This window comes from Anas platyrhynchos, chromosome 13 (genome assembly GCF_047663525.1).
Source record: "Anas platyrhynchos isolate ZD024472 breed Pekin duck chromosome 13, IASCAAS_PekinDuck_T2T, whole genome shotgun sequence".
Lineage (NCBI taxonomy): Eukaryota > Metazoa > Chordata > Aves > Anseriformes > Anatidae > Anas > Anas platyrhynchos.
This window is the reverse complement of record NC_092599.1, coordinates 12,491,048-12,516,429: the sequence shown is the minus strand read 5'-3', so window position 1 is coordinate 12,516,429 and position 25,382 is coordinate 12,491,048. Positions and strand designations below refer to the sequence as shown.

General features: G+C 49.6%; 1 protein-coding gene and 1 long non-coding RNA gene across 8 annotated transcripts in view; both read left to right on the top strand.

The window, feature by feature from the left end:
- Positions 1-25,382, top strand: part of FLNB (filamin B) — an 84,967-nt gene that overhangs the window by 16,549 nt on the left and 43,036 nt on the right. For all 7 annotated transcript variants that reach the window (XM_072044619.1, XM_027467362.3, XM_027467365.3 and 4 more), the window contains exons 5-8: positions 20,413-20,661; positions 21,592-21,689; positions 22,548-22,695; positions 25,207-25,325. In XM_072044619.1, coding sequence (XP_071900720.1) covers positions 20,413-20,661; positions 21,592-21,689; positions 22,548-22,695; positions 25,207-25,325 — 614 coding nt within the window. The remainder of the gene's footprint in view (positions 1-20,412; positions 20,662-21,591; positions 21,690-22,547; positions 22,696-25,206; positions 25,326-25,382) is intronic.
- On the top strand, positions 206-8,332 carry LOC140003642 (uncharacterized). Its single transcript, XR_011812627.1, has 2 exons — positions 206-5,478; positions 5,735-8,332. It is a non-coding gene; the product is annotated as an uncharacterized lncRNA (long non-coding RNA).

The following is a 25,382-nucleotide window of genomic DNA, read 5'->3' as shown; positions in this document are numbered from 1 at the left end:
CCAGGGAGCTCTGCTAATGCCTGGAGATGGGTTTTGGAGCTGATGCTCGCCCTGGCCGGCGCTAGGCTTCGCTGTCCGTCCCGCAGCACAGGGTGCGACTGCCGGGTAGCTGGCAGCCCGCTCGGGAAGCTGCTGGTATGCAGGGCAAATCGCAGCTGAGCCCTCAGGAATGCCTGTGGTGACCGTTTTGGGGGGATCGCTCAGGTGTGGCCGCAGCACAGTCTGTAAAGCCATAATTTGAATGCCTGAGAGATCTCTGGGAAAGAATGTGAATGCCTCTTCTAGCTCTTTGCCAGATAACTCTAATTACTGTCTCCTGGTGACTCTGGCCTCAATGAATTACACAGCTGAATTTGGGTGAGTTCAGCTCTGCTCGGCTGTCTAAAACTCTCCGCCAAGGTGAAAGCTGTTTCCCTTCAGAGGCATTAGCTATAACAGCAATAAAATAAGAACTTTTCTGGTGTGGGAGAGACTCGGTAAGAGTCGCTGCAGAAGCCCTCCCTAGAAATGTACTCAGTGGAGTGGGTGGGTGCCCTGCGGTGCCTCACTACTAATGCAGACAAAAAGAGGACTCTTGGGTCCCAAATATCTGCCCTCCCCCCCTTGAAGGGGAGAACAGCTAATGTACTCGCAGCTGGGAGCAGAGCTGGTGCTAATTATTTACTTAGAGCTGCATTCCCTTCACACAGCAGGGTTTGACTCGCAGCTGCCTGGCTTCTCCGCTGAGCTTTCTCTTGCCAGCTCTTGACACTGCTGATGGTTGAACTCACCTTTCTGCTCAGCCATTGGAGTAGCTTGTTAACGGCCGGGCAAGCACTTCCCTCTTATTGTATTGTTTGACCTAGGAAAACTTAGCTGCTCCAGCTCCCTTCCTATTGTGCTGTGAGGCTTCCCGACGGATACGGGTTTGGGAGATCAAGGTTAGTCTGGTCAGGCCTGGCTTTGAGTGATTTCCTTTCTAGAAACACTGCTGCAGCAGCACAGCACTCTTAACAAGGTAAAATTTAGCTGCAGAGTGGCTGTAGCTACTGAAGACATGTTTAACTGCTCTGAAGATTACTTGTGTTGTATTGCCTCTTACAATAACAGCTTGTTGAAGTTCTGGAGAATGAGGTGACTGTGGCTGCTGGTGCCTCTGCATGGAGGGGTTTACAGCCCCGTTCGTGCTGTGCAGCTGGAGCTGAAGCCAAGCAGTAGCACAGGCGTCCTACTATACGTACAGCCCTGGATAAACTGAACCACTCCTGAAAAAACATCCTGAACTTGCCTTCCAAAAAAGACATTCAAAATAAACCTTGTGGCATTCTGCTCGGCAAAACGGGTCGAAGCCCACACTGCTCCTTCTGCAGGCACGGCCAAGGCTGTAAAACACTGCCTGCCCTTAGTGCTTTTCTCCCTTTGGCTTTAGGTTCTAGAGAATTTAGGACTTTGTCTCTTTTGTGCTGCTGAACAAACATGAGGTCATTTGGAGGCCTAGAGCTGTGTTCGAGTAAGGGCTCTTAGGTAGAGAACTACGAGGACTAGGCTGGCCTTTGGGACCTGGGGCCAGCTCTGAGCCAAATCGGTTGGGAAAACAGACAGCTGTGGCTGCTGGATTTCTAGCATTAATAATGCCATCAAACCTCTGCGAAATGGATGCAGTGCCTGTTCCAGTTATTATTTAACTTCCAGGAATGCTTTAGAAGCCATGCACTAAGGCTTAGCTACTGCTGCTGTCCCACAACCTATGCTTCTAAAAGCCTGGTACTGAAGGGTTTTGGCATTCAGATGTCCATTTAAAATAAAGGGGATTATTTTCAGGGAAATCAATTAAATCTGTTTGAACACAGCCTTTTTTTGTACCAGCAGGAGTTAGCCTCTCCTGTTATTGCCCCTTACCTAGCCATTGGTCTGAGTCCATGGGCAGTTCCAAGCTGCCTTTTCTTCAAGCCATGAGGTGCCTTCACTTCAATGTGAGTTTGTGACTGATCTACTGTAAGAGCAAATGGAAAGCATGTCCATACTGTGCCCCATACAACAAAGGTGGGGCTAAAAGCTCTGAAAATGCTGTTAGGGCAGGGGACTCGAGCAGGAAGGAGTCATCTGTTCAGTGCGAGGTGGCTGCTGTGCTACTGAAGTGTTAACAAGTGTTAAGTCTGGCTCTTTTTGCCTGCTAGACTGAGGATAATTGCGGATTCCTGGGTGCTGAGTGGCGTGCGGCGTGACAGGCAGAGTAGGACGCCAGGAATGCAGAGCACAAGGGCCTAAGGAGTTGATCGGCTCCAGAGATTACTTTGTATGGGAGCCACATTGTGCCTTGGTAAAAGCCACAGCAAAATCCCGGGAGGGGGTTGAGGTTATGTTTGGCACTGAGCTTGCCACCAGGAACCAGGTAGCAGGCAGCGAGTCCTCTGATTTAGCTTGGAATCAGGACTTCATGGTCTGAATGAAGCCTGGCAGGCAGTTTGTGGCCATCGATTGGAGCCTGTACCGCAGATTGCACCCGATGCTTGCCCTGCAGTGCTGTGTCACGGGCAGCAGTGAGATGGGTGCTGAGCAGCCAGCTTGTTTGTTTGGTGAAACGGTAATCTTAGAGTGCAGCACCCAGATTGATCAAACTGAAAACGTGTGGTTTAGCTTCGCTGGGTTGCACTTTCATCAGATAAGCGAGCTGAGCTGACTTGCCTCCCAGCTGCAGGATGCTGAGCAGTAACACGAGTAAAAAGGTGGGGAGTAACATGAGTAAAAAGGAGGCAAAGGACCCGTGGGTCCTTTGAGTACCCATTTGAAATGTCATTCTAGGAAACCGCTTGGGACACAGCTCTTCTATCTCTGGGCTGTTGATGCACTGTGGGGTGACAGAGTGAATCTTAGGTTTCTTAAACTAGGTAAATGTATTATCCTCTGATACCTAGAGCTAGGTGCTTGAAAACTGGAAAGAAAAAAAAAAGCAGATGTATTTTCAGCCTGTATACACTTAGGGTCTCTCTCTGTCTCACTCCAGGTGCTATTAACACATCATAAGGAGGTAGTCAAAACACACTTGCATTTTGTCTGCCGCTTACCTGTGACTGCCCTGGAGGCTGTTTTCTGGAAAATATCCAGTGTTTCTTGGAAGCAGCTTTCTGCTTCTTGGAAACATGACACTTAATCCTTCCCCTCTAAAATTATTTTTGATAGACTGACAATGGGCCTCCCTACTGGAGACTGGAGGTGCTTTGTGTTTTAAGGGGTGATTGGGTCTCCTCAGGACCTGGTGTTTTGGTAATTTGACTGCTGGACTAAAGAGTAAGTGGCCTTGCCAGAGCTATTTGCTCCAAGTTACAGTTTAAAGTAGCTTAGGTAGGCTGTTCTTGCATTCTTTTACATCTGAGAGGAAACTTGTAAAGTGATCAAATTCTTTCGTAAAATTACTTGGGACCGGTTAGACTGATGTGCTAAACAGCTTTTTTGTTTAAGGCACTGGAAAGTATACAAGCCATTCAAGGAGGACTGAAGTCTTGACTGTTCCATGTTGTAATGCTGTGTCCTGTTTGACTTACGTGGGGATGTTTAAACCTAAGTCAGGCAGGATAACTATTTTCCTAGCCTACAACTGTAATCTAAGAATGTGGTTAGCCTCGTGTGTGGCCGGGCTTTTGCATTCCCAGTATTGTTTGCTGTCTGCTGCGAGCAATGGGAAGTAAAACAATGATCTCTGGATCCCTCAAGCTTTAGAGGAATTCTGTTTTCTCGCTGCCCCTCAGGAAAAGGCTTTGTGCAGCCCGCGTGGGACCTGAACCAGGGCGTGCCAAGCTTAGACCAGTAATAGATGCTAAGCAAGAGCACCAGAGCAAAATGGTGGTTGCAGGTGTTGCAGGCTGGTGTGAACAGACTTGTGCTGTGCTGCAACGCTTGCCCAATTCTCTGCCACCAGCATCAGGTGTACCCGCGTGTGGATGTGTTGTCCTGAAGTGGTGCACAGCTCACAGGCAGGGCACTGTGACTGCTGCTGTAATGAAAGGAGGATTTAAAGCTCTAAAATGCAGGGTTTGGCTCTGTTAGATCTTGATACCAACATGCATGAAGAGCCTGTCCCAGCAGTTATCGTTTGCAAAGCATCACATCTGACTTGGGCTCTGGGTGAGGTAGCCAGGCTTTCTGTAGAGAAACCTTTAGGCTGCTGTGAGATTTTCTTCCTTTGTTTTGTGTGTGTGTGTGCACCCTGATAGCGCTGTGGTTCCTGTTCCAGAGCAGCTCCCCGCGAGGAGGGATTGTCACCTCTGGGCAAGGTGCACCAAGGTAGTGCTGTGGACGCCACACCTCAGGTAGAAGAAGGTGAGGATGTGTTGCTGCAATCTGCCTGGACTTGGCAACAAAACAGAAAAAGACGTTCCAGGCACGTCTGTGCTGGAGGAAGGAAATGCTGTGTAGCTGAGTGTTAACTGTCAGGGGAAGAATCTAAAACAAAACCGCTGTAAAAAAGGCTAAGGAAAGGCACTGCCCATCCCGAAAAGGAAATCTGAGAACTTTCCTACAGCTTTCACTGTGTGAGTGTGGCACTGCTCACAAGGCTTGGTCTGTTGCAGGCTGAACTGCGAACAGCAGGGAACAGATACATGCCCTTTTATATTATGTTTGGGGAAATGAGTAGCAGTTGCCATGAAAGTATTGAGGATGTGAAGCCTGCGTTAGCTGCTGTTAGATTTTTCTCGATTGCCAGTCAGTGCGGTAGCGGTGGGTGCTTCCCCGCCCTTCCTGTAACGGGTGTCTGGGTGGGGTGGGGTGGGGTGAGCTGCCCTGGTTCCTCAGAAGAACTTAATCTTGGGTTTGAGTTGAGTCAACTGGTGGCTGAGGTTATCTGCTGAATGGGCTGAGCAAGCTCTGCCTGCTGGTTTGGATTCATTTAGTGAAGTTTGAGAGAGTTTTTTTTTTTTTTCCCCTGAGCCTTGCTTTTGCTTGGTACAGATTTTTATCCCTCCACCAGGCAAAAACAAACAAAAAACAACTCTTAACCTTCTTCCTGAATAAAGACCAGTACTCTGTAATCTAATAGGAAGGACACTTTTTCTTCCATATCACAGGTCAGAGGTAAATCTAGGATCTTGTAGTTGAGAGCCTTGCAGTGAGTTTGTTGCACCATAACCAGGTGGTTCTCTGGGCTCTCACATTGTCTGTGTGAGCTTCCTTCAGCCCACTGTCCCCTTCTGCAGCTAACCTTGAGGTTCTGGAGGTGTTTACGTAGCATCTGGTGCATCACAGTAAGGAGTGGACCTGCTGCAGTGGGCTCAGTGGATTGCAAACTAGAGCAAACGCTGTCCTGTAAGCAGTTGGAAGGTTAACATCTGTAGTGAGATGTGTGCAACGCCTTCTACTTTGCTAGCATGTTCCGACTGTAATACTCAAGACCCTTGCAGGAATAGAATTGGAGGGTTTTTTGTTAGGGAAAAGAAGCTCGGCCACTTCAAACAGCCAGCTGCAGCCTTGCCCAAGCTCCCGGGAAGCGTGGGTTGCCTTGCGGTGAGTAAAGCAGACACTCTCCTGCCCTGGGGCTGCCCGCGGGTGGGCAGAGGCTGGAGCAGCACAATCTGGGCTCTGCTGCTGTGATGGATTGGGGTGGTTTGGGCCTCCTGCTGGTGCTGCCCTTGAACAAAGCAGCCACGGTTCTCTAACAAGCACTTTGAGGAGAGTGATCGCTCATAGCTGCGCAGCCACATCGTTAATGGGGTGTTTCCTCCCCGTCTGTTGGGTGATGGTCCTCTTCTGGTCCCTGCAGCTTACACAGGCAGACAGCTTGTCTAATGGAGAAGAACTAATCAGTGCTGAAGGCGAGCTCTAACTTAAAAGTGTAAATTCAGCTTATATTCCACTGACCTACAGAAAAGAGCTCTGAAATACAGCAAGCTGTGGTGACCAGCCCGTGGTTTGCCGGCGTAGCTTTGAACATCCAGGTGGGGACTGTTCCTGCGAAGGGCTGAGCTGTTCCTTCTGACAGCAGCAGGTTGCATGAGTTCCCCTGCCAGGGTTTACCCAGCAATAGCAGGAAAATGTCTGCAGGCTGTGCTGACATCATGGGCTGCCGCTCCTTGCTCCTTCTGCCGTGCTTTAGGGCACTCGGCAAAGCATGACGCGTTTCTTTGTCAGAGCACCAAATTACTCCAGCGTGAGCAGTGCTGGGCTCCGTGGCAGCAGCAGCACATCCACCCTCTGAGGGCAAGGTGGGCACAGATGGACGGACAGACAGACAGACCGGCTTCTGTGCTGGAACCCAGCCTGCCCGCTGTGAGGGGCCTCTGCTCGGCGGGGAGGAGGAGAGCAGCCCCAGAGCGACTGATGCTGGGTGGTGGGAGCCTTGGAGTGGCTGTGACACTTCATGCTGTTTTTACTGAGAGTTTCTGTAACCAGAACCCTTCCTGGGTGGTGCAGGTCGCTGGAGACGGTGGTTATGAGGGTGGAACAGCAGCCCCAGCCCTCAGCGCCCCTGAGGGTGAAGGAGGTGAGAAGGGCTGGTGGCCTGTCATCCTCACTGCCTCTTCTTGTGGCCCCTCGAGTGGAATCAACGCAGGAACACACTGAAAATGCCCTGCAGAATGTGTCCCTGTGGCCATCAGGGCCAAGCTGGGCGAGGGTTTCCCTCAGACCTAGTCCCAACACTGCTGAGGCGCACAGGAGCGGCTCCCCGCTCTGGCCGTGGGATCCGTGAGGCCGTCTTTTTTCAGCCTGGGTGTGGTGGCAGCACTTGTGCCGCTGCGGGGCAGTAACCAAAGCTGTGAGCCCACCCTTCCTGCTGCCTCCTGCCTGTGCCGTTCCCACCAGCCTTCTCTGCTGAGGTCTGGAGGGCAGCTGCTGAGGGCCTGTGCCCCCCGGGGGGCTGCGGCCTCGCCTGCGGCCGTGTCGGGCCAACCGGGCTGCTCGTGGCTGCCTGCTGGGCTTGATTAGTCTATGGCCACCCTTGCGAGGAGACAAAACCCATGTGTGTGCGTTTCTGAGGCGGTATTCAAGGGCACCGGCGTGGTTGGTGGGCTGAAATGAGCCGTAGGTGGCAGCTCGTGAACTCTGTCGTGTAAACAAGCTTTGAAATGTCTCCTCCTGGGCACAAGGCGCAGGGCTGGGGGAGCAGCCCTGTGCTCTGAGCAAACATCCACGATATGTGAATCTGAAGGTTATTCAAACACAGAAGAGGAAATAGTGCTCTCTTTGGCTAGATACTAACATGTGCTAGCTATCCTTCCTTTAATTGCTGTAATTAACTGTTTTACATGCCCTTTTCTCACAACAATCCTGCAGTGGTAAGTAGATGCAGCACGGTTTTGACAAACTTCCAACCACTGGCAAACCAGTTCTCGGAGCTGGTGTAGGTCTCAAGGCTAAAACCCTGCCATGCACGTCTTGGAGCGGACCTTCACCTCTGTGCAATCATCCTTTTATTGCAAGGCACGTGTGCTCGTTCCTGCTGCATGAAGGAGGTCCCTGGGCTCAGGCTGTGGGACAGAAGTGCCCGAGCTGGTGCTGCTGCCTTGGGCCTGCGTCTGGCTGAGGGCATCTCCCTGCCTGGGAAGGGCAGTGTGACAAACAAACCTTGTCTGCTGTGGTGCAGGACACAAAACTTGGGTTGATCTGGCTTCGGATCCCTGCTGTGGAATGGGGAACAGCCACTTACTAAACAATATTGGTGTCAAACTGTCATCTTGACTGTGCAAGGTACCAAGGGTTACCTCACTTGGATTGTGGATTTCTGCTGGGCTTCATTTGCAAGGCCCTGTAACTCTGCTCATTGCTCTCACAAATAATCTGTTGCCCTGGCATCCCCAAGCCTGCTCTAAAACACCAAACTGAGTGCTCTTTGCATCAATCTGACTTGTTCCACAAACACAGGAAAGCGAGCTTTGCATGGACTAGGAGCAGGAATGCTGTTGAATGCTAAAATTATTTGTGAGTGGACTTGGATGAGCCTGCTCCAACACCTGGCTGCTCTTGCAGAGCTGTTTGCTGCAGCAGCTATTAGTTGCAGTGGTTCTCTGGGAGTGGTTGTCACTCACACAGACATAGTTTGTTATCAAATTCCTCTGTGGGGGAAGTGTTGGTTTCTGAGCAGGCCCAACTCACTGACTGTGGGAAGGCTGGGATGCTAATCGCATTGTTTCAGCGCTCTTCTGGCTGTTGATTAACAGCGTGGCTGCATGCAAATGTCTGATAGCTTATGTAAGTGCTCGAACAAAATCAATGGTCTAATTAAAAGTCAAATGGAAACAGCTTTGGGTGTCTCTGAGGATTATTTCTTTCAGTCATTCTCTTATGCTTGGGGTAAAAATACAGCAATAAGGAAAAAACAAGCTGGTGACTGCTGGGAAAAAATGTAACTTCCATAGCCACAGCCTGACCTTGGGGGTGCTGGATGCTGCAGCTATTGGATGTGAGGACAAAGGCATGGAGGCTTTTAGACTGGCACTGTAGGATCTTCTCTAGCCATGAAATCCTGATGCTCCCAACCCATGAATGGTTCCCCTTTTCTGTGTGAATGGCCAAAACGGGTCATGGTGAATCTTCCTCAAATGCTCATAGCCTAGGTGGTGGGGAAGTGTCTTTCTGCTTCTTGGGGAACTCAGGCAAGGTGATGGAAATTGCCTGCGTTGCATCTTGCTGTCCACCAAAACTTTTATTAGGCCTAACAGGCTTCTTTGGCTGATCTGTGCTGCACTCGCATTGATGTGCTGCCCAAAAAAAACCCAAAATGCGTGCTCAGGAGTAACTGTACATCTGAGAGGCCATGCCTGTGACATCCAAAAGAGTGAAGTATCTTTTCTTTATAGGCTGAAAACAAAGCCTGTGTGTGAGAAGGAAGCGTACAGTGAGAGCTAGCGTGGTGCTGGGTGTGGGAACTCCCAGCAGTTAGTGTGAACGTGAGCTTTGTGGTAGCTGCGTAGCCCTGCGGTGTCGAGTCCTGTTTGAACTGAACTAGATCCTCTTAGCTGAGGATGCAGCATGCATGCTGGACAACTGAACGGCTGCAACAAATGTGAGTGGTCAAGGAGGTCCTACCACAGAAGATCCCAGCTGGCAGAGCGTGCTGGTAAAGCAACTTCTGTACTGACTGTATTTCCCTGACCTAGCCTAGGAGTGAGGAAGAGCAAGGATTGTCAGCTCAGCCCAGCTGCCTGAAGCAGAAGGAGATGTCTGCCTGAGGAACTACACCATCAGGTTATTGAGGTCATGTGCTGCCATGTGCCCTAGTGCTCCATGGAGCTGTACAGCTCTCAGCTAGCCAGATAAAGGTTTTTTTTGTCCACAAAAAGAAGTTGGAAAATTCTGCAATTGTCTTCTAGTGGTTCAGATTCTCCCCTTGTGCATAGGAGGTGAAAAAGCACCAATTTAAGCTTTTCATTCAGCACAGGGCCACTTTAAAGGCTGGACGGCACAGCCCTGACCTTGGTGCTGTCACAGCCGGATGATTAGTGGCTGCTCAGTGAGCATTAGTGAGCAAGCTAACAACTTGCAGACATCTGCAGTTATAGAGACAGGGGCATGTGGGACTCCTGAGCAAGGATATTGCAAAGACCTTGTCCCAAAGAATTAACCCTATTGCCACTGGCATCTTCATTTGCTGTGGACCACAGCACAGGAGGAGCATATCACAGAGGTTATTGGGCACATTCCTAGACTTTTCCTGATACGTGACATAAAGTATGGCACACTCCCAAAACGTCTGGCACTTTTACTTAATAAAATACTACTTCTCCCTCTGCTCCCACCCATATATGTGTGGTATCTGCAATGTCCCGAGGCAAGATGGTGGTGCTGCCCTACTCCATTGGGGTCACATTTGCCAGCCTGAGCATCCCCTGGGGACAGCTGGGGCATGGTGTGCCTTACTGTCAGCTGGGGGCTTCCAGATCTGTCATTACACTGTGGGAGTGAAAGGAGCTTAAAAATAATAGGCCTCCGAAAATCAGGATTTAGGTTTGGAGCTACCCTGTGAGGGTCCTGGGAGTGTCTTGCTCTGCCATGGACACAGGCTAAGCCTGCACACCAGAGCCCCAAAGTGGTCATCCCGAGGCTGTTTGCTTGTCCTGAAGGCAGAGCTGTGCCTGCTGCGTGGTGCCTCCGGGCTGCTCTTGAGCTCCTGGTTGCTGAGTTGGCAGAAGTGCCTGACCTGGTGAGCTCCTGCAGGACGGACCTTCTCTGCAATTCGCTCGCATAAAGCCATGGTTAGCAGCTGCAACAGGGCCTGCTGCATGCTTTGGTGCTGTCGAACAGGTAAAATGCCAATTTGGCAGATGATGTTGTAAAGCCAGGGGCAGCAGCTGTGAGTAAGATGCTGCCGGCTCGGTCCCTGGGAACAGCTGAGGTGTGTGGGGTTTCCTGAGTAGAGCTCTGCCTGGCACCCCTGACTCAGCCAGGGAATTTCCCTGGAGTCAGTGGCACAAAAACCTACTTCTGTAAATCAACTTCACGTTTTGCTGTGGTATTGCAGCGTAGCTGTGAGCTCAGTGCTTAAAACTAAAGAAATGCCTCTTCTGATAGCGATAAATAACTGAAGCTATGTACACCTAACAGATTTTTAATTGCAAGGAGAGAAAAAAACTGCCTACCACTAGCTGCTGCACCTACTGGTTGACAATACTGCCTAAGGCAGAGGAAACTTAAATATTTGAATTAACCAACTTTATTACTTAAACATAGGCTTTAACTAGCTGCAGAATATTTCATACCCTACCTGTGAGAAAAAGAGCTGAGGCTCCTGATGCAGAGCCTGGGCAGCGGATGGATTCAAGCCAAGCACTGAAACGAGGAGCAGCCCAGTCCCATATGGGAACGGGGCAAATACCCCTGGATGGGGATAGCAGCGTGGCATGCTACTAAACGCTTTTTATGGTGAAATGAGGAATTGGTAACAAACAAGATGTAAATACCTGGTAGTCTGCTGGGTAACTGTAAGGGCTGTGATCACAGGTGCCAACGTCTGAGTCCCAGAAGCAAAGGTTGGTCTTGTGCAGGCTAGAGTGGACTTGCCTGCCTGGATCTGTCTGCAGTTATCTGTTCTGGGATGGCATGGCTTAATCCCTGGGAACCGACTGCTGCTTAAAGGCCTACGGTGTGCAAATGCAGAAATGCTAATGATAGGTAAACTCTGAGGTGCTGCTCCTTGCTGTGGGACGTGAGTTTTGACTGTCTCGGGGCAGAAGTCTTACTGTAGTTAAGCTTGTCTTCAGTGCTACCGATGGGTGTGAAGTCAGGAGGTGGCACAGAGGGCAGCCAGGCAGAGCAGGTCTTAAATCCTGGCCATGCAGGGGTGAGCCTTGTGCCAAACCCAAACTTGGTGCTTTGTGGCACCGAGAGGCAGCGGGTGGTTGCTGAGCCTGACCCGTGGCTGAGATGGGGTGGCGAGATGTGTGCTGGTGGCAGCATGCAGCTGTAGGGCTGCTTTTGGTGCTGTGGGGTCATGCTGAGAGTGCCTACTCAATGCCAACAGGAGTTGTTAAAATGGCTCAGGTGTTGGAGAGAGGTTTTTGGAGTGACTGGTGCTCTCTGCGGTGAGGATGTGATTGCAGAGATCAGTTACCTTTCCTCCTGCTTCTTGGAGAAGTGGCAGGACAGGGAGCTGACCTGCTGGTAAGTTCTGGGGTAAGTTTATCACTAAGCTGCAGACAGCTACAGAGCATCTGTAACAGGGTTTCTGTGCTTAAATGCTTCCAGAAAAACCTGGAGCTGTGCTGTGAGGTGCTCAGCATCAGAACTGCAAGGCTTGGACAAGCCACAAATCCTTTCAGTAGCTGAAATACCTGGCAGGATATTTTTTTGACGTGTTACCATCCCCGGAGCACAAAGCGTGCTCTGATCTTGAGCTCCTTGGTGCTGCAGCACGGAGTGGGGCTTGGTGGAGCCACGCAGGGCCGCATGAATGGGAATTTCCTTCAGACGGTCCCGTGACAATACAATGATTCTGCTTTTCAGGTGGAAAAATTGAATCTCGGTCTATGTCGTGGCCAAGGATTTCCCCAAACAGCAATCACTTCTGATAATTTCCAACGTGTTGGTTTTGGCTTCAGCAACCCCATCCACTGCAGCCTCCGTGCCTGGCGTCTGCGGCCCAGAAGGCATGAGGCAGCCCTATCTGAATGGGCTCCTTTATCTCGGCGCAGCTCTCCCTGCTGCTCCTTACAGCTGTCCTGACCTACCCGCAGTGTGAGTAAACGCGCTCCTCAGGAGCACGGAGGTCACCCTGGCGTCTGGAAACCTCCGTGCTACTCGCTCCTGTTTGGCCTCGCCGCTCTCGGAGGGGGTGCCCACGCTGGGGACAGAGGCAGCGTACCCGAGGCCTTCAGGGCCATGAACTGGGACCAGTTCAGGTGTGGCTGGAGATGGAAGGAGTGGGAGAGCAGAGCCCTTCCCAAGCAGATGTGACCTGGGAGGTTTTTGCGAGAAAATCAGTCGGATTTTTAATTCTGATGCAACCTGAAGCGAACCAGGGAGGTGTAGGGCTACCTTAATCCTGCAGAGGTGGTTACAGGGCTCTCCTCCTTCAGAGAAAACACCGAGTTTTGTTGTTAAACACGCAGACCCCTGACTGCGTGGCTGTTTTTATCAGTTCAGCCTTGCTGATCAAGGCTGGGTTTTCTCGTCGTGTAAGCCCGTGGTGTGCTGTGAGAAGGCGTTTTTTGTTTGCGTGCATGCAGTAACGTCCTCCAGTTCATCAGACAAGCGTTTCTCATTAAGCTTACTCAAATGCAAAATTGTCTAAAATCTTCATGTCTCACTTAAAATGGAGCCTACTGCCCCTGCATCGGGTGGCAGTGTTGCTGACTTGGATGTGCTAGCTCACTGTGCCGTAGCAATGTGCTGACCCATGACCTGAAGTCGGGTTGTTCCCCTCACCCTGCCCCACGTCTGGAGTGGTTTGTACCACGGCACTTGGCTTCAGCAGCAGGGACGAGCATTTCTCCTGGCTAAATTCACAGGATACGGCGAGGGCAGGAAAGCACCTTCCTCCTTGCCCCATCTCCATCGCTCCGCAGCGATCCGCTTCCCAGCAGCTCACTCCCAAGCCACAGGGACTTTTCCTTCGCACGGATTCCTGGATGCTTAGTCACCGCTCGGATGCCTCGCACCGGCTGTCCTTCCAGCCTTTGGTGCCTCCCTCCCGGCCAGCGGGGACGTGCGGCGGTGTGGGCGCATTCCCACGCCTTCCATGGCCTTTCCCAGGCCACTCATCCCCCACGGGCTCGAGGGCTGCCTCCTGCACCCTTCCCCACGTGCCAGTGGGGAGCTGTGACACCCCCTGCACACCAAACCCTTGGTCTAGCATTGCGTGGGGTGGTTTGTAGGGGCTGCCAGCCTCCGCGGCCACCTTCCACCCCTTCCTCCACCCAACAGCAGGGCTCTGCAGCCGAGGGCGCCTGGACCAGCGGTGTGGGGGACACATCCCCAGCGGAGGCGAGCAGGAGCCGCGGTGGCCCAGCCGGCACCGGCGGAGCGTGGGGATGAGCTCAGCAGCGGGGAATGCGCTTTGTGCGGCACGTGGGGCCACGGCTGGGTGGTTTCGGGGGTGATGTCACGGCCCGCAGCGTGCCGCAGCAGGCCTGCTGCCCGTCACGATCCGCAGGGGGCTTGCAGGAGTGCTGGCGGCGTTGGGGTGCTGGTGGTGCCGTGCCAAGGCTCACTGGCTAAGCCAGGACCCGGGGTCACACTGAGGTGGTGGCATGGACTGGGGCTGGCAGGCTGCCCCACGGGGCTGGCTGGCAGTGAATAAGTTCAGACTGAATTTTTCTTTTTACCCCAAAAAGATTGTTAGTGTGGTGATCCCTGGTCCTCCTGCTGCAAATGAAAACCTCCTTGGCAGCGAGCAGCTGAGTCTTAAACTGCCAGCATGGATGGCGGCTCTTAGCCTTCTGCATTGCTTCCTTGCTCTCAGTCCATCCCAGCAGTGTGTAGGCCGTAGCAAGCCCTCCTGGCACCTCTGAAAGCACTTTTCCTGAGCAACCTGGCTGTGTGTCTCCATGCTTGGTGGTAGTGCCGCCAAGCCCAGGTGTTTTCCTTGCGTCCATAACTTGGTACGTGGCTCTGAAGGCAACCAAAGCCCTAGGTGTAGTGAGAGGATGAAGGAATTTGGTCATAAGCCACCTGTAGTCTTTTGTTTTTCCTCCAGTCCTACCCCAACCATTCCCAACTTTGAAATTTGTGACTTCTCCTCCCAACCCTGTTGTGTTTCCACTTGTTTTTGGAGAAACGGGGTTGGTGGCTGTAGGTACTACACTGCTGGCTTAGACTCGTCTCATGTTACACCCCACTTTTCTGGATGGGAGAAGTGAGTGGCCTCTAAGTGCCCACTAAGAAGTTGGGCAGAGCTGTTTTAATCTGTATTTCACTGTGAGCCCCGCTGGTTTGATTCTTTAGTCCTTTCTGTATTAAAGGCCTGTTTGATTCTTTTGTCAAGCCTACGCTGGGGAGTGGAATTTGACCTTCTTTTTCCTGTGCCACCTCCTGAGAGATCCTTCCTCAGGGCCCAGCGTGCATGGATGAGAAGTCCGGGACATGAATGTGCTAGCTGCCTGAAGTTAGCTTGCTGATCTGGAGGGTTCCAAATCCAGTTAAAGTAAAAAAAAAAATAAAAAAAAAATTAAAAAATAAAAAAAAATAAAAAATGGAACCCACCTGAATTGTATGGTTTAATCCCTTAAACACAAAGATGAACCTCTCGTAGAAGGTTCTTAATAATAGGATACCTTGGTAGGCACAGGGGAAGATCGTTTCCCTCCTCTTGAAAAACAAAACAAAAAAAATGCTTTTTCCATCCTCCTATGTCCAGATCAACACTTGGTGTTTTTGGTCCTCCAGCGTAAAGCCACCCCCCTCGGAAAACTCCCCTTGTGAAAAGCTTGGTGGGGCCGATGTGCTCCTGGTGTCACTGACACTTCCTGAAGGTGCGGACGGTGCCCTGAGGCAGGTTAGTAAAGCTGCTCTGTGCTGATTCCTGGCACGGTGCAAAGCCAGAGCTGGAGGCGAGGAGGTGACCACCCGCCGGCATTCAGGTGAGCTGGGTGCGGAGGAAGAGCTCTCCCACGGGTCACTGCACAAAGTGCAAACACGGCTGAGAAAGAAGCCCAGTGTGGTCAGGCTGGGGCGTGTTGCCGTAAGAGGCTACCAGGTCACAGCTGGGAAGCCAAAAAACTGGCCAGAATTCAGGGCTGTGGTGCCAGCTATGTGAGACCTGTGCTTCCCCTGGGTGAGCTGGGCATGCACGGCCGGGCGACAGCTCCACACCGAGCCCTGAGGAGCTGTGAGGTGCACCTAGGCTTAAGGGGTCATGGAAGGAAATGGTTGAGGCATGTTCTCCAAGCACAGAGAAACCGGTGTAATTGATTTAAAGACATATTATCCCTGCAGAGGATGTTGCTAATGTCTTTAGCAGGCACGGTAAGCCTGTGAACACATACTGTATGCTCCAGCGAGGAATTTCCTTAGCTTGCTCAGCTCCATCTCATCTGCATACTTCTGGTCGGCGTGCACAGCCTGGAGAAGGGCTTTGAAGCTCGGTTCTGTGCTCGGTTTTAACTGCTGCAGAACGTAAAGCCCTAATGAGTGCTTTTCTTTCGCTCTCCCCTCCCCAGTTGCTATAACTGTTCAATAATATTTAAGAGTAATTAGAGGTGGGAGAGCGCTCAGCAGCTGCAGGACAGCAGGATTTAAAGTTCCTAAGATGTGGGCATAAGTGATGATAAGTAACCGGGATGAACTTTGCACTATACAAAGTTCCTTCCGCGTCTGCAAATACGGAGAAAGTGCTGTCGTTGGAACCACGCCTTTGTCTTCTGTTAAGGGCCAGGCATTTGGGGTTTGTCTTCTTTCTTAAATTTAAATGTAGCTGACATCAAGGCAGGAGAAGGCGAGAGCTTCGTAGAGGACCTGCATGTGAAGCTTTATCCTGGTTGTGACAGAACTTCCAAGTGTGAAGACCAGCAGCAAAACTCAAGATGACTTTGCTGAGAATGATCTAGCGACTGCAGCTTAGCTCAGAAACTTTTCATTTCACTGCTCAGAGTTGGTTTTTCAGCCCTTCATTTGTTTCACAAGACTTATCATGGTCTGTGTTAGTTGCTTAGTTTGGTGAGGAAGCTGTCTGCTGCGGTAGCTTATCTTGCTTCCACTAATTGTCCAACAGAAAATGACTTGCAGTTCTGCTATAGGGCAGAGTTCAAGGAGCCTCGCCACAGCTGAGTGTAATATTTGTCCTTCATCTGAGTGTAAGACTTGCACATGAGCAAAAGACTCATTTGTAAGATAGGATTTTTCTGGAATTGTAGAACAACTTTATTTTGAAGAGACCACTGTAAGGATCGTGGACTTACATGACCTGTGGGTCCCTTCCAGCTTGGGATATTCTGTTTCTTTATAGTCCAAGCCACATCCTTGTAGGTTCGGCTCATTCAGGTTGCTCAAGGCTGCATCCACTGAATTTGAATATCTCAGAGGATGGAGACCTTATGGCCTGCCTGGGCTCCCGTTCCAGTACGCAGCAGCCCTGATGGAGAAGACTTTCCCCTTTTTCCCAGAAATCTGCTTGGAATTTTCCATGTTGCAACTTGGAAGCTCTTTAGCAGAGGAGTGAGGGGCCTCTAGCGCTGCACATGGGACAAGATCTTTTCATTTATTTTTTTAAACTCCAGAAACTATGCTGCTTCTAGTATAAAGCTGACTGAAACCAAGGACGTAGACTGGGCTGGGAAAAAGCCTGAACAGGATGAGTGAAGCTGTTCTGAAAGATGTATAAGAGCACAGGAATTTCACTTGAAGCACAAGTTCTTGAAATCAAGCAATGATTATAGTCTAATGTTCTTATAGCTCTGAAGAGGCTTCAAATAAAATTATAGTGTGTCCACGGGGCTTAGGTTAAAGGCAAAAGATGCAGAATTTACTTAGGGATATGGTGACTGAGACCCTAAGACAACTCTTCCTTTACCATCCTGCTTGCTGTGGCACAGAACTGGGTGGAATTTAGAGATCTCCACTAGAAAAAATTTTGCAAGCTTCAGATCAAGGCCAGCTTTCACTCTTGGCTCTTTCTCTTGGGGCAGCTGCAGGTCCGAGTGCAGAGCACCAAGTTCTGCAGCGCTGGCTCTTTTCCACGGGGTGCGTTGGGTGCTGGGGTCTCTTGTGGCCCAAGCTGTAAGAACAGCACTCGTTTGTTTTGGGATGGTCACATTTTGGGCTCCAACAAGTTACATTGCTGACTTGGAACGAGGCACTGTAATGTCTTTGTGCTGCAAAGACTGCAATGTTAGCAGTCCAAGCGTAACATATCATATTAATATTTAGTATAGAGCAACAATTATAAATCAGTTCGAGCAGTTAAAACTTGGTTCCTTTTCAAGGCTGGAATTGGTGGCGTGTACTGCAGGCCTATGGAATCTCCATAATCCATTTTTTGGGCTGCTTGCCACTTAGTTAATAGGATAATAAAAGGGTAAGAATTACAATCTAGACTCTGAGGTGTGATGGGGGAAGCAAACCAGCTCTGGTTTGGTCTGTTTTCCTCTTTACCCTACCGGCCAGCCACTTAAATCCTAATAGCTGACTAAGAAGCAGGATACTCCTACATAAAACTTAATGTAGCAGGCTATATATAGGCTTTTTTTTTTTTTCTTCTTTCTTTCTTAAAACAGAAGAGTGAGTGCTTGCTTGTTCAGCGCCTGTGTTGGTTCTGCAGAACAGCTTAAGGCCCGATTTACAGTTCTAGTGTAATCTGAGTTAAAATGTGTGTTGAACGGGGTAGGTAAAGGTTCCTGGTAAATGTGAACGTGGGGGTTTCTGCTTGCTCTGCTGCCTGCGGGTTGCAGACCAGGTCTTTCTCTGGCCGTGATGCTTGCAGGCACTCTGCAAGTGGTCGTGTAGCAGCATTCACAGCCTGCAACTCGGTGTCAGCGGTTCTTGCACGTACCAGGCCAAATATTTTGAATTCTAATGCAAAAAAAAAAAAAAAATCAAAAAAACCACCAACCCCCTCGGTTGCCTTAGGTGGCAGTAGTGAAGTTGGGTGTCTGTTCCCAGCTGGGCTCGAGTCCAAGGCAGGCAGCTCCCAGCGGCTCCACCGGTGTAAGCGTAAGTGGGTCCTGCAGACGTTCACTTAGGCGTCATGACATGAACAAAATAAATCATGCAGATCACGCTTTCACAAAAAAAAACTTACCTCCAACTGCCTGCAGTGGTCTCGGCGGGCGAGGTGTGAGGAGGGGCTGGGCGGCAGCGTTGTAATCCTGAGGCAGCGAGCGCCGTGGGTGGGTGTCCCTGCTGCAAATGTACCGTGAGCTCCAGGGGAGTCATTGAGGAAACGGAGTTTGAAAGGCCCCGTAAAGCTTCAGTGGAGATCGTGTGAGTAATGAGTACGTCTAAAAGTAGCGTTTGTGGTAGGAAAGCGGCGCTGCGAGATCTGCTTTTGTATCATCCATTTTCCAGTCTGGTACAGCCAGGAAAAGTGACTTGAAGCAAACCAGGGAATGGGGGAATTCCACTGGAAAACCGGCCGAGCTGGGGTATGCGGCAGTGCCTGGAGTCGTAATTGCTGGTGCTCAAGTGTCACTGGAAACATTTTTTGTTTCACCTCTCCAAACTTGTGGTTGTTTTACACTGGTGGCATGCGCATAGAGCTGGTGGGGACGGCTGCAGGCGTGGTGGCTCTGAAGTGGCCCTTCTGGAGACTGAGTGCTCCAGTGGGGCTGAGCGTCACGCCGCTGCTTTGGGCTCTGGTTTCTTCTTGAACCTCAGCGGGTCCTTTTGTGGTGTGATGGAGATGGTGGTGATGAGCTGTGGATGGGAAGCTGGGATGTATCCCCGCAGGCAAGGGCGCGTGGGTGCTCTGCGCGGCACCGCTAGGGTCTGGCCTGCCTTCTCCAGCTCTCCTCCCCACCCCAAATGGAAGCAGAGAAGTCCTCCTGCGAGCAGGCTTGGAAAAAATGACATCATGAGATCCTTATGCGCGTCAGGAAGTGCGGAGACTGAAAAAGCAAACCGACTTTGCTAACCAAGTACTGCTGCGGGAATGACACCGGCCCCGGGGAGGAAGAGCCGTCCCGCTCCTGCTGCGGCCTTTTCCTGCCCTCGGGCAGCCACCCGCCGAGCACGGTGAGACGAGACAGAGGTTCCTGTGCTGCAAAAGCCCTCGTGCACAGGCTCTTAACCCTGCTCGAGGACCTCTGCTGTGTCCTGCCCTCGGAGGTGGTGGTGGGGCTGGAGGAAGCCGCTCGGCTGCAGCAGTGACCGCGGCACGTCTGTGCGCAGACATATTTATGTGCCATGAACACGAGACTATCCTTTATCCCCAGTAACATGTCTGCTCGAGGTGGCTGTCCCGCTGGCTTCCATCCCTGGGAATGTGGCTGGCTTGCTGAGACGAGTTTACGTGTAATACACTAAATCATTGCTGCCTCCACTCTAGTAAAAATGCCGATGTCAGGATAAATCCCAAACTAAAGCTCGGAGACGTTTCTGGCGTGAGGATGCGATGGCCCGCCATGTGCTCAGTGCTGTGTTATGGGGGTTGGTCCTGCCGTGGGACAGAGATGCTCCAGCACTGCTGGTTGCATCTTGGCATGCTCCAGCCCGTGGTTCCATTTCGCAGAGCTCGGGCACTGTCTGAAGCCTGCCAGCAAGGTTTGGGGGTCACTGCCATGGAAAATATAGTTATGCCTTCAGCTCTGGTGCAGGAGATGTTCCCTTTGAACTGATTAGGGAACAATCTCCCTCTGCTGAACAGCTTGTCCTTCACACGGGAGGAGGCAGGCGGAGGGCCACGAGGCCAGCTGTGGGGCTGGTGCTGGGGATGGCACTGCTTGCGCAAGGCAGACTTTCACCTCAAGCCGGTAATTAAAATCCACCAGGGCTTAATCACTTCCTGGCTGTCTATCTTGTGTCTCAGAGTGAATGTGAAACCAGCTCGGAGCAGTTACATGCCAGACACTTATCATGTCCTGTAAGATTAGTCAAAACTGATATTTAAAAAAAAAAAAGCAAATAAAATCTGAGCAAAATGAGATGTTAGCTATCCACAAAGATAAAATGCCATTCAAGGTCTGGTGTTAGGGTACTATCTGCTCGGGACATACTGACCTATTGTGAAACACTCTGAGCATTAACAACTTCATCTGAGCATTGGGTTAAAGGGAATGTCCTGGTGCATACTGTTCTTGGTAGCTGTTCCTTATAATCACTTTATTTTGTTTATTTTGAAAGTCAAGACCTTTTTGTATTGATGGCATGTATTGATAACTTGCTGTGCATGAAAAGATCGCTTGGTCTGAGGCCATCTTGTAGCGTTGCAGCCCTCCTTCAGCTATCTTGGAAAAATTGAAGTTGTTGCCTGAGCAAATGCTTGTGGTGGCCTGGGGGATCCTCTCCTTGATTACACGAGTGCAGCACTTAAGAACGTACAGGGAAATAATGAGATGCATGTCTTTTGTCTTCCAGATAGTAAAGCCATAGTCGATGGAAACTTGAAGTTGATCCTTGGCCTAATATGGACCCTGATCCTCCACTACTCCATTTCCATGCCCGTGTGGGAGGATGAGGGTGATGACGATGCGAAGAAGCAGACCCCGAAGCAGAGGCTGCTGGGCTGGATTCAGAACAAAATTCCTTACTTGCCAATCACGAACTTCAACCAGAACTGGCAGGATGGCAAAGCGCTGGGGGCTCTGGTTGACAGCTGTGCTCCAGGTAAGTTTTGCTCTGATGGTCAGCGTTCTCTTGCTCTCTTTTCTTGTGCCTGATCTGCTGCTCATGAAGGAGGGGGATTTTCAGCGTGGTGCTGGAGGCTGTTGAGCAACAGCAAGGCTGTTGAGAAAACTCGAGTCTGAAGAGGCCAGCTGCTGGGCAGCACATTGTAGAAGACCTAGCCAAGAGAAATACTGGCCTCGAGCAGAGTGCACGACTGCTTTGTTGGAGGTGCCGCCTCTGGGTTTTGTACTGGGTGCACGGGACGAAGGCGCAAGTGCTGGCTCCCAAATGGCAGAAAGTTCCCACAGCAAGCGCCAGCAGCCTTTCAACTTCAGGGCTTGGTGTGTCCTCCTGAAATAAGACTGCACAGGGAGAGCAGGGCAGCCAGAAGCTGCATGCTACCTGCAGCTTCAGTGTTTAGCAAGTTACGGCTGCGCTGCTTAAGGCGAACAATGTGATGAAGTGTGAAAAAGGCAGTTTCCTCACTCTCGTAATACAACCTTGCTAATGCTATGGGGGGTTCTATGGCAGGCAGCTGAAATTTGCCACAGGAGAACCACCAGAGCATAAAGGATCCGTAGATATATTTGTGCTGAATTTAGAGCACTGTCTTCCACGATTTAAATCTAAAGCCGTGCATTGTGTCGCTGCCTGAAATGTTATACGTCTCTTCTGCTGGCAGGCAAGGTGGGAGGAAGGCTTTTTGAAATGGCTTTTTAATACTTTGCTGAAAGAGCCCCTGAAGATGGTGGTTGTTGTCCAAGAAGTGTTTCAGTGAACAGCTTTGCTCAGCCCATTTCGGTTACATTTATGAGGGTCCAAATGTCTTTATGGTAGCATAATACAAGTAGTTACAGAGGTTATACCTGGCTTCTTTAGCTAAGGAAGCCTCTCTGCAGATGACACCTAATGACTGAAATGTATTTGCAGGCCTGTGCCCTGACTGGGAGACTTGGGACCCGAGCAAGCCCGTTGACAACGCTCGCGAGGCCATGCAACAGGCGGATGACTGGCTGGGTGTGCCGCAGGTAAGGCACTGAGGGAGGCACAGCACTGAGCTTTGTACTTGCAGCTAGCTTGAATTGAGATTGGGGAAAACAGGTGAAAAAGTTACAGTTCATTTAAGCGAAAGTGCCCGAGAGAGGACAAATTTTAGTGAAAAACACTATTATATGTCAGTGCTCCAGCTGTGAGTTTTTATTTCTTTGTGTCTCTGCTGAAGGTAGCCAGTGGTGCAGCATGTAGGTGGAGTGGGGGAAAAGTGCACGTTTAGTGATGGCCTTGTTAGTCCATGGGGTGAGTTTGTTCTGCATTGAATTCTGTGGAAGAAAAACTCACTGGATTCTGAAATCATCTGCAAAGATGACTTCTAAACAGAGAAAAATGTATCTGCAGACCAGATTGTTTTCATGCTGATAAAGCTGGACAAAAGTACTGAAGTCTCTAGAGCTGTTGAAGCAGCTTGTATCTTGGGAGCTCGAAAAGAAACTGGTCACAAGTCTCACTTCAGGTCTGTTGCACGCAGGATTATAATTTCCTGATCCTCTCAGTTTCAGATATCCCCGTACTGCTTTTTGGGGTGAGCATGGCTGCAGCTGTCTTGGCTTGCTCCCATTCATTTTGTCCCAGTCTTCTGACAACCCCTAGATAATGAACGTGCAAAAACCCCCTGCCTCCCAAATCACGTTGGGACCATAATGAGCTTCTTGATTTTCTTGCCATGAGATAATAAATGAAGTAGTGTGTATTACAGGGAAATAAATGGAAGAAATCACATTAACGTGTGGGAGTTTTGAAATGCAAGAATTTGTGCCGTAGCTCTGTTTCTGTGTTGACATGCGGTATCCAAGCACTGATATCATATACTTAATTGCACTGTCTTTCAGGTTATTACTCCTGAGGAAATTATCCACCCTGATGTGGATGAGCACTCTGTAATGACTTACCTGTCACAATTCCCTAAAGCCAAGCTGAAACCAGGAGCTCCTTTAAAGCCCAAACTGAATCCAAAGAAAGCAAGAGCTTATGGCAGAGGTAAGGACTCAGTAAGCTTAAGCTGCGCGGAGTATTTAACTCTTCAGAAAGCTGGGTGGGGTTTTTTGCTTATGTTGAACTCCAGACCTACTGTAACAGACTTCAAAGTTTCACTTGTGTACTCTTGGTGTGGTGCCTAGTTTCAGAAATACGTGGATATAGTCCAAAAGACACTCCTAGTTCTAACATGTGAATTCCCCGAGCTCTCTGAACCTGTTTTGCAAGCTCTTGGTCTTGCAGTCCACAGATGGAAGAAGTAGCATGACATGGGGGCTAAAACAACCCTGGTAGGAAATTTAAGTGAGCTGTGTTGCTGCTGGTGGTCACTGGATGAGCAGTGAATGCTTCTGCTGGTAACACCACTCATTTCAAGAGAAAGACCTCTTTGCATCTGTGTGCAGAGAGTCCAGTTTTCCAGACAGGTGGCAGATACATATTAGGGTGTGCTAATTCTAAATGAGTTATTTGAATTGATTGATTGATTGAATACTTTGTTTGCACAGGCACACAGGTGGGTTGGTAACCCTTCAAATGCTAAATAGTGCTGAGCTTTTGTTGTAAAGATTGCATTTCCTAATTGGAATGACTTGTCCACGGTGTTTATGCAGATCTGCATAGGCATTCGTATTTTTAACTTAGGTTTTAAATAGAAAATTCCCATAACTTCTGATGTGGTTCTGCTCTAGGTTGGAATACAGTAGCAGCTAAATGAATAACAGACTTTTATGTTTAATGTGCTTGGTACGTAGCAAGACATCGTTTATGCAGCACAGTTTGTTCTCCCTTCTGTCTTATTTCAGACCTGCAGCCTGCTGCTGGTTCTTCAAGATTTTTAGAATTAGTGGATTTCAGAATTGGGTGTGTAAGAATGGAATGGAAAGAAAGGAGACTTTCCTTAGTTTTGTTTTGTTTTGTTTTTTCTCTTGGGTGTTTTTTCAACTTGATTTTCCATTGAAACTTAACTAGTTGAGTGGATGAGCATGCTACCTGTGCAGTGATAAGCAATTACTGTAGTCAGAAGTTCAGCAGTTTCCCTACTTTAGGTTTACATCCTTTGGTGGTGGCTTGCACAGCAAACCACAGCACATGGACACGTTTGTCAGACTGCGTAAATGACTGATCAACCTGCATCAGTTTGCTAGGTCTGGCTCTAGTCACATTCATATTCTTTCAAAAATTGAAATAATTTTGCTGTCAACTTTAGTGCATACTGTGCTCTGAAGCCATTGTAATGGAAAATACAATGGAAAAGCAGCTCTTCTTGAAAGACGGATGTTTTCCCATAATTAATCACCAAAATTGAGTCACTAACTATAAATGATAGTTCTGACTGGTAATGTGTGTCAGGACTGAAAGGTGACTCCAACAGCAAGGAACACTGCCAAACGGGGCAGGGTCTTTGGAACAAATAAATAGGTTCTTCATGCTTCCAGAAAAAGGTAATTGTCAAATGTGAAGTTGGTCATTCTTAATTGTTTATTATTGTTTTTTCATGTACTGAAGTAAGAACATCCTAACACGCATCTTAGGTGTAGTTCATCTTCCTGGATACTGCTGTGGTTTGTTCCTAGGGAGTCTGCTGCTGTCTGCAGGCTTGCTGTGAAGCGAGCCTGTGGAGGGACTGTGGTGCAGATCATGAGTGACGCATGATGAGTTCTCAGTTAACCAGCCAAAGCAGATCTCCGAGAAGAGGGAGAAATCTAGAAGATTAAACATAGGCTAAGCAAGTGCTATGACTAATGCTGTCCTGTCTGAAACCATCTTCCGAGGATAAGCTGTCCTTGTCTTTGTGCCTGCAGGAGGGATACTCAAATGCTGTATTGTAATGTCTGTGCAGAGGATTGAAGATATGCAGAGTGAATTTATAGCTGTTTAAACTAGATGATAATCTAGGGGTTAGTTTGAAAGAATGAATATGTCAATTGTTAACACCTTATCAGAATGCTCAGATTTCCTAGTAAAAACATGATCTTCCTTGCATTGCTCTCAAGTTATTGTTTTCCAAAGATAAACAAGTTCAGGAATTCTGTTGTTCACAACCACTTCCCTTACAATCTACCAGACATTGCACTTTCCACTAATTGTACGACGGAGAAGTAGTGCCCAGGGTTTTATGAATAAGCTGAGGAGTAATTCCCTTGGAAGGAAGATAAGTCTGGGCTAGTCTGGACCAGCAGCTTTGGGAAGTTCTTCCTCCCGCCCAGTCTGACACCACCATGACAGGTGTAATGACTTGGGGCTAAGTATAGAGAGATGACGAAACCCTGCTGGTAACTGCATGCTGTAGCAGGCCCTGTGCTAAGGAATAAGGAAACTCTGATTAAGTGAAATGGAAGTGGTACTGGATTGCAGGATTTTCATGGTTTGAAGAGGTTCTTGCATGCCATTTGTACAGAGCTTACTGGCAAAATACTTCGAGCAGCTTTTGAAGAATGGTAAATGTGAGCACTTCTGAGCACCTCTTGAGTTTTGTAGCAACAGCTAACGTGCCGCTCTGCATCTGCTTCGCAGGGATTGAGCCTCATGGGAACATGGTGAAGCAGCCTGCCATCTTCACAGTAGACACCATCAGTGCTGGGCAGGGAGACCTGATGGTCTTTGTAGAGGATCCAGAAGGAAACAGGGAAGAGGTGTGTATGCTAAATGTGTTGTTGGGAAAACATAAAGCTGGTCTGAACGCTGAAGTT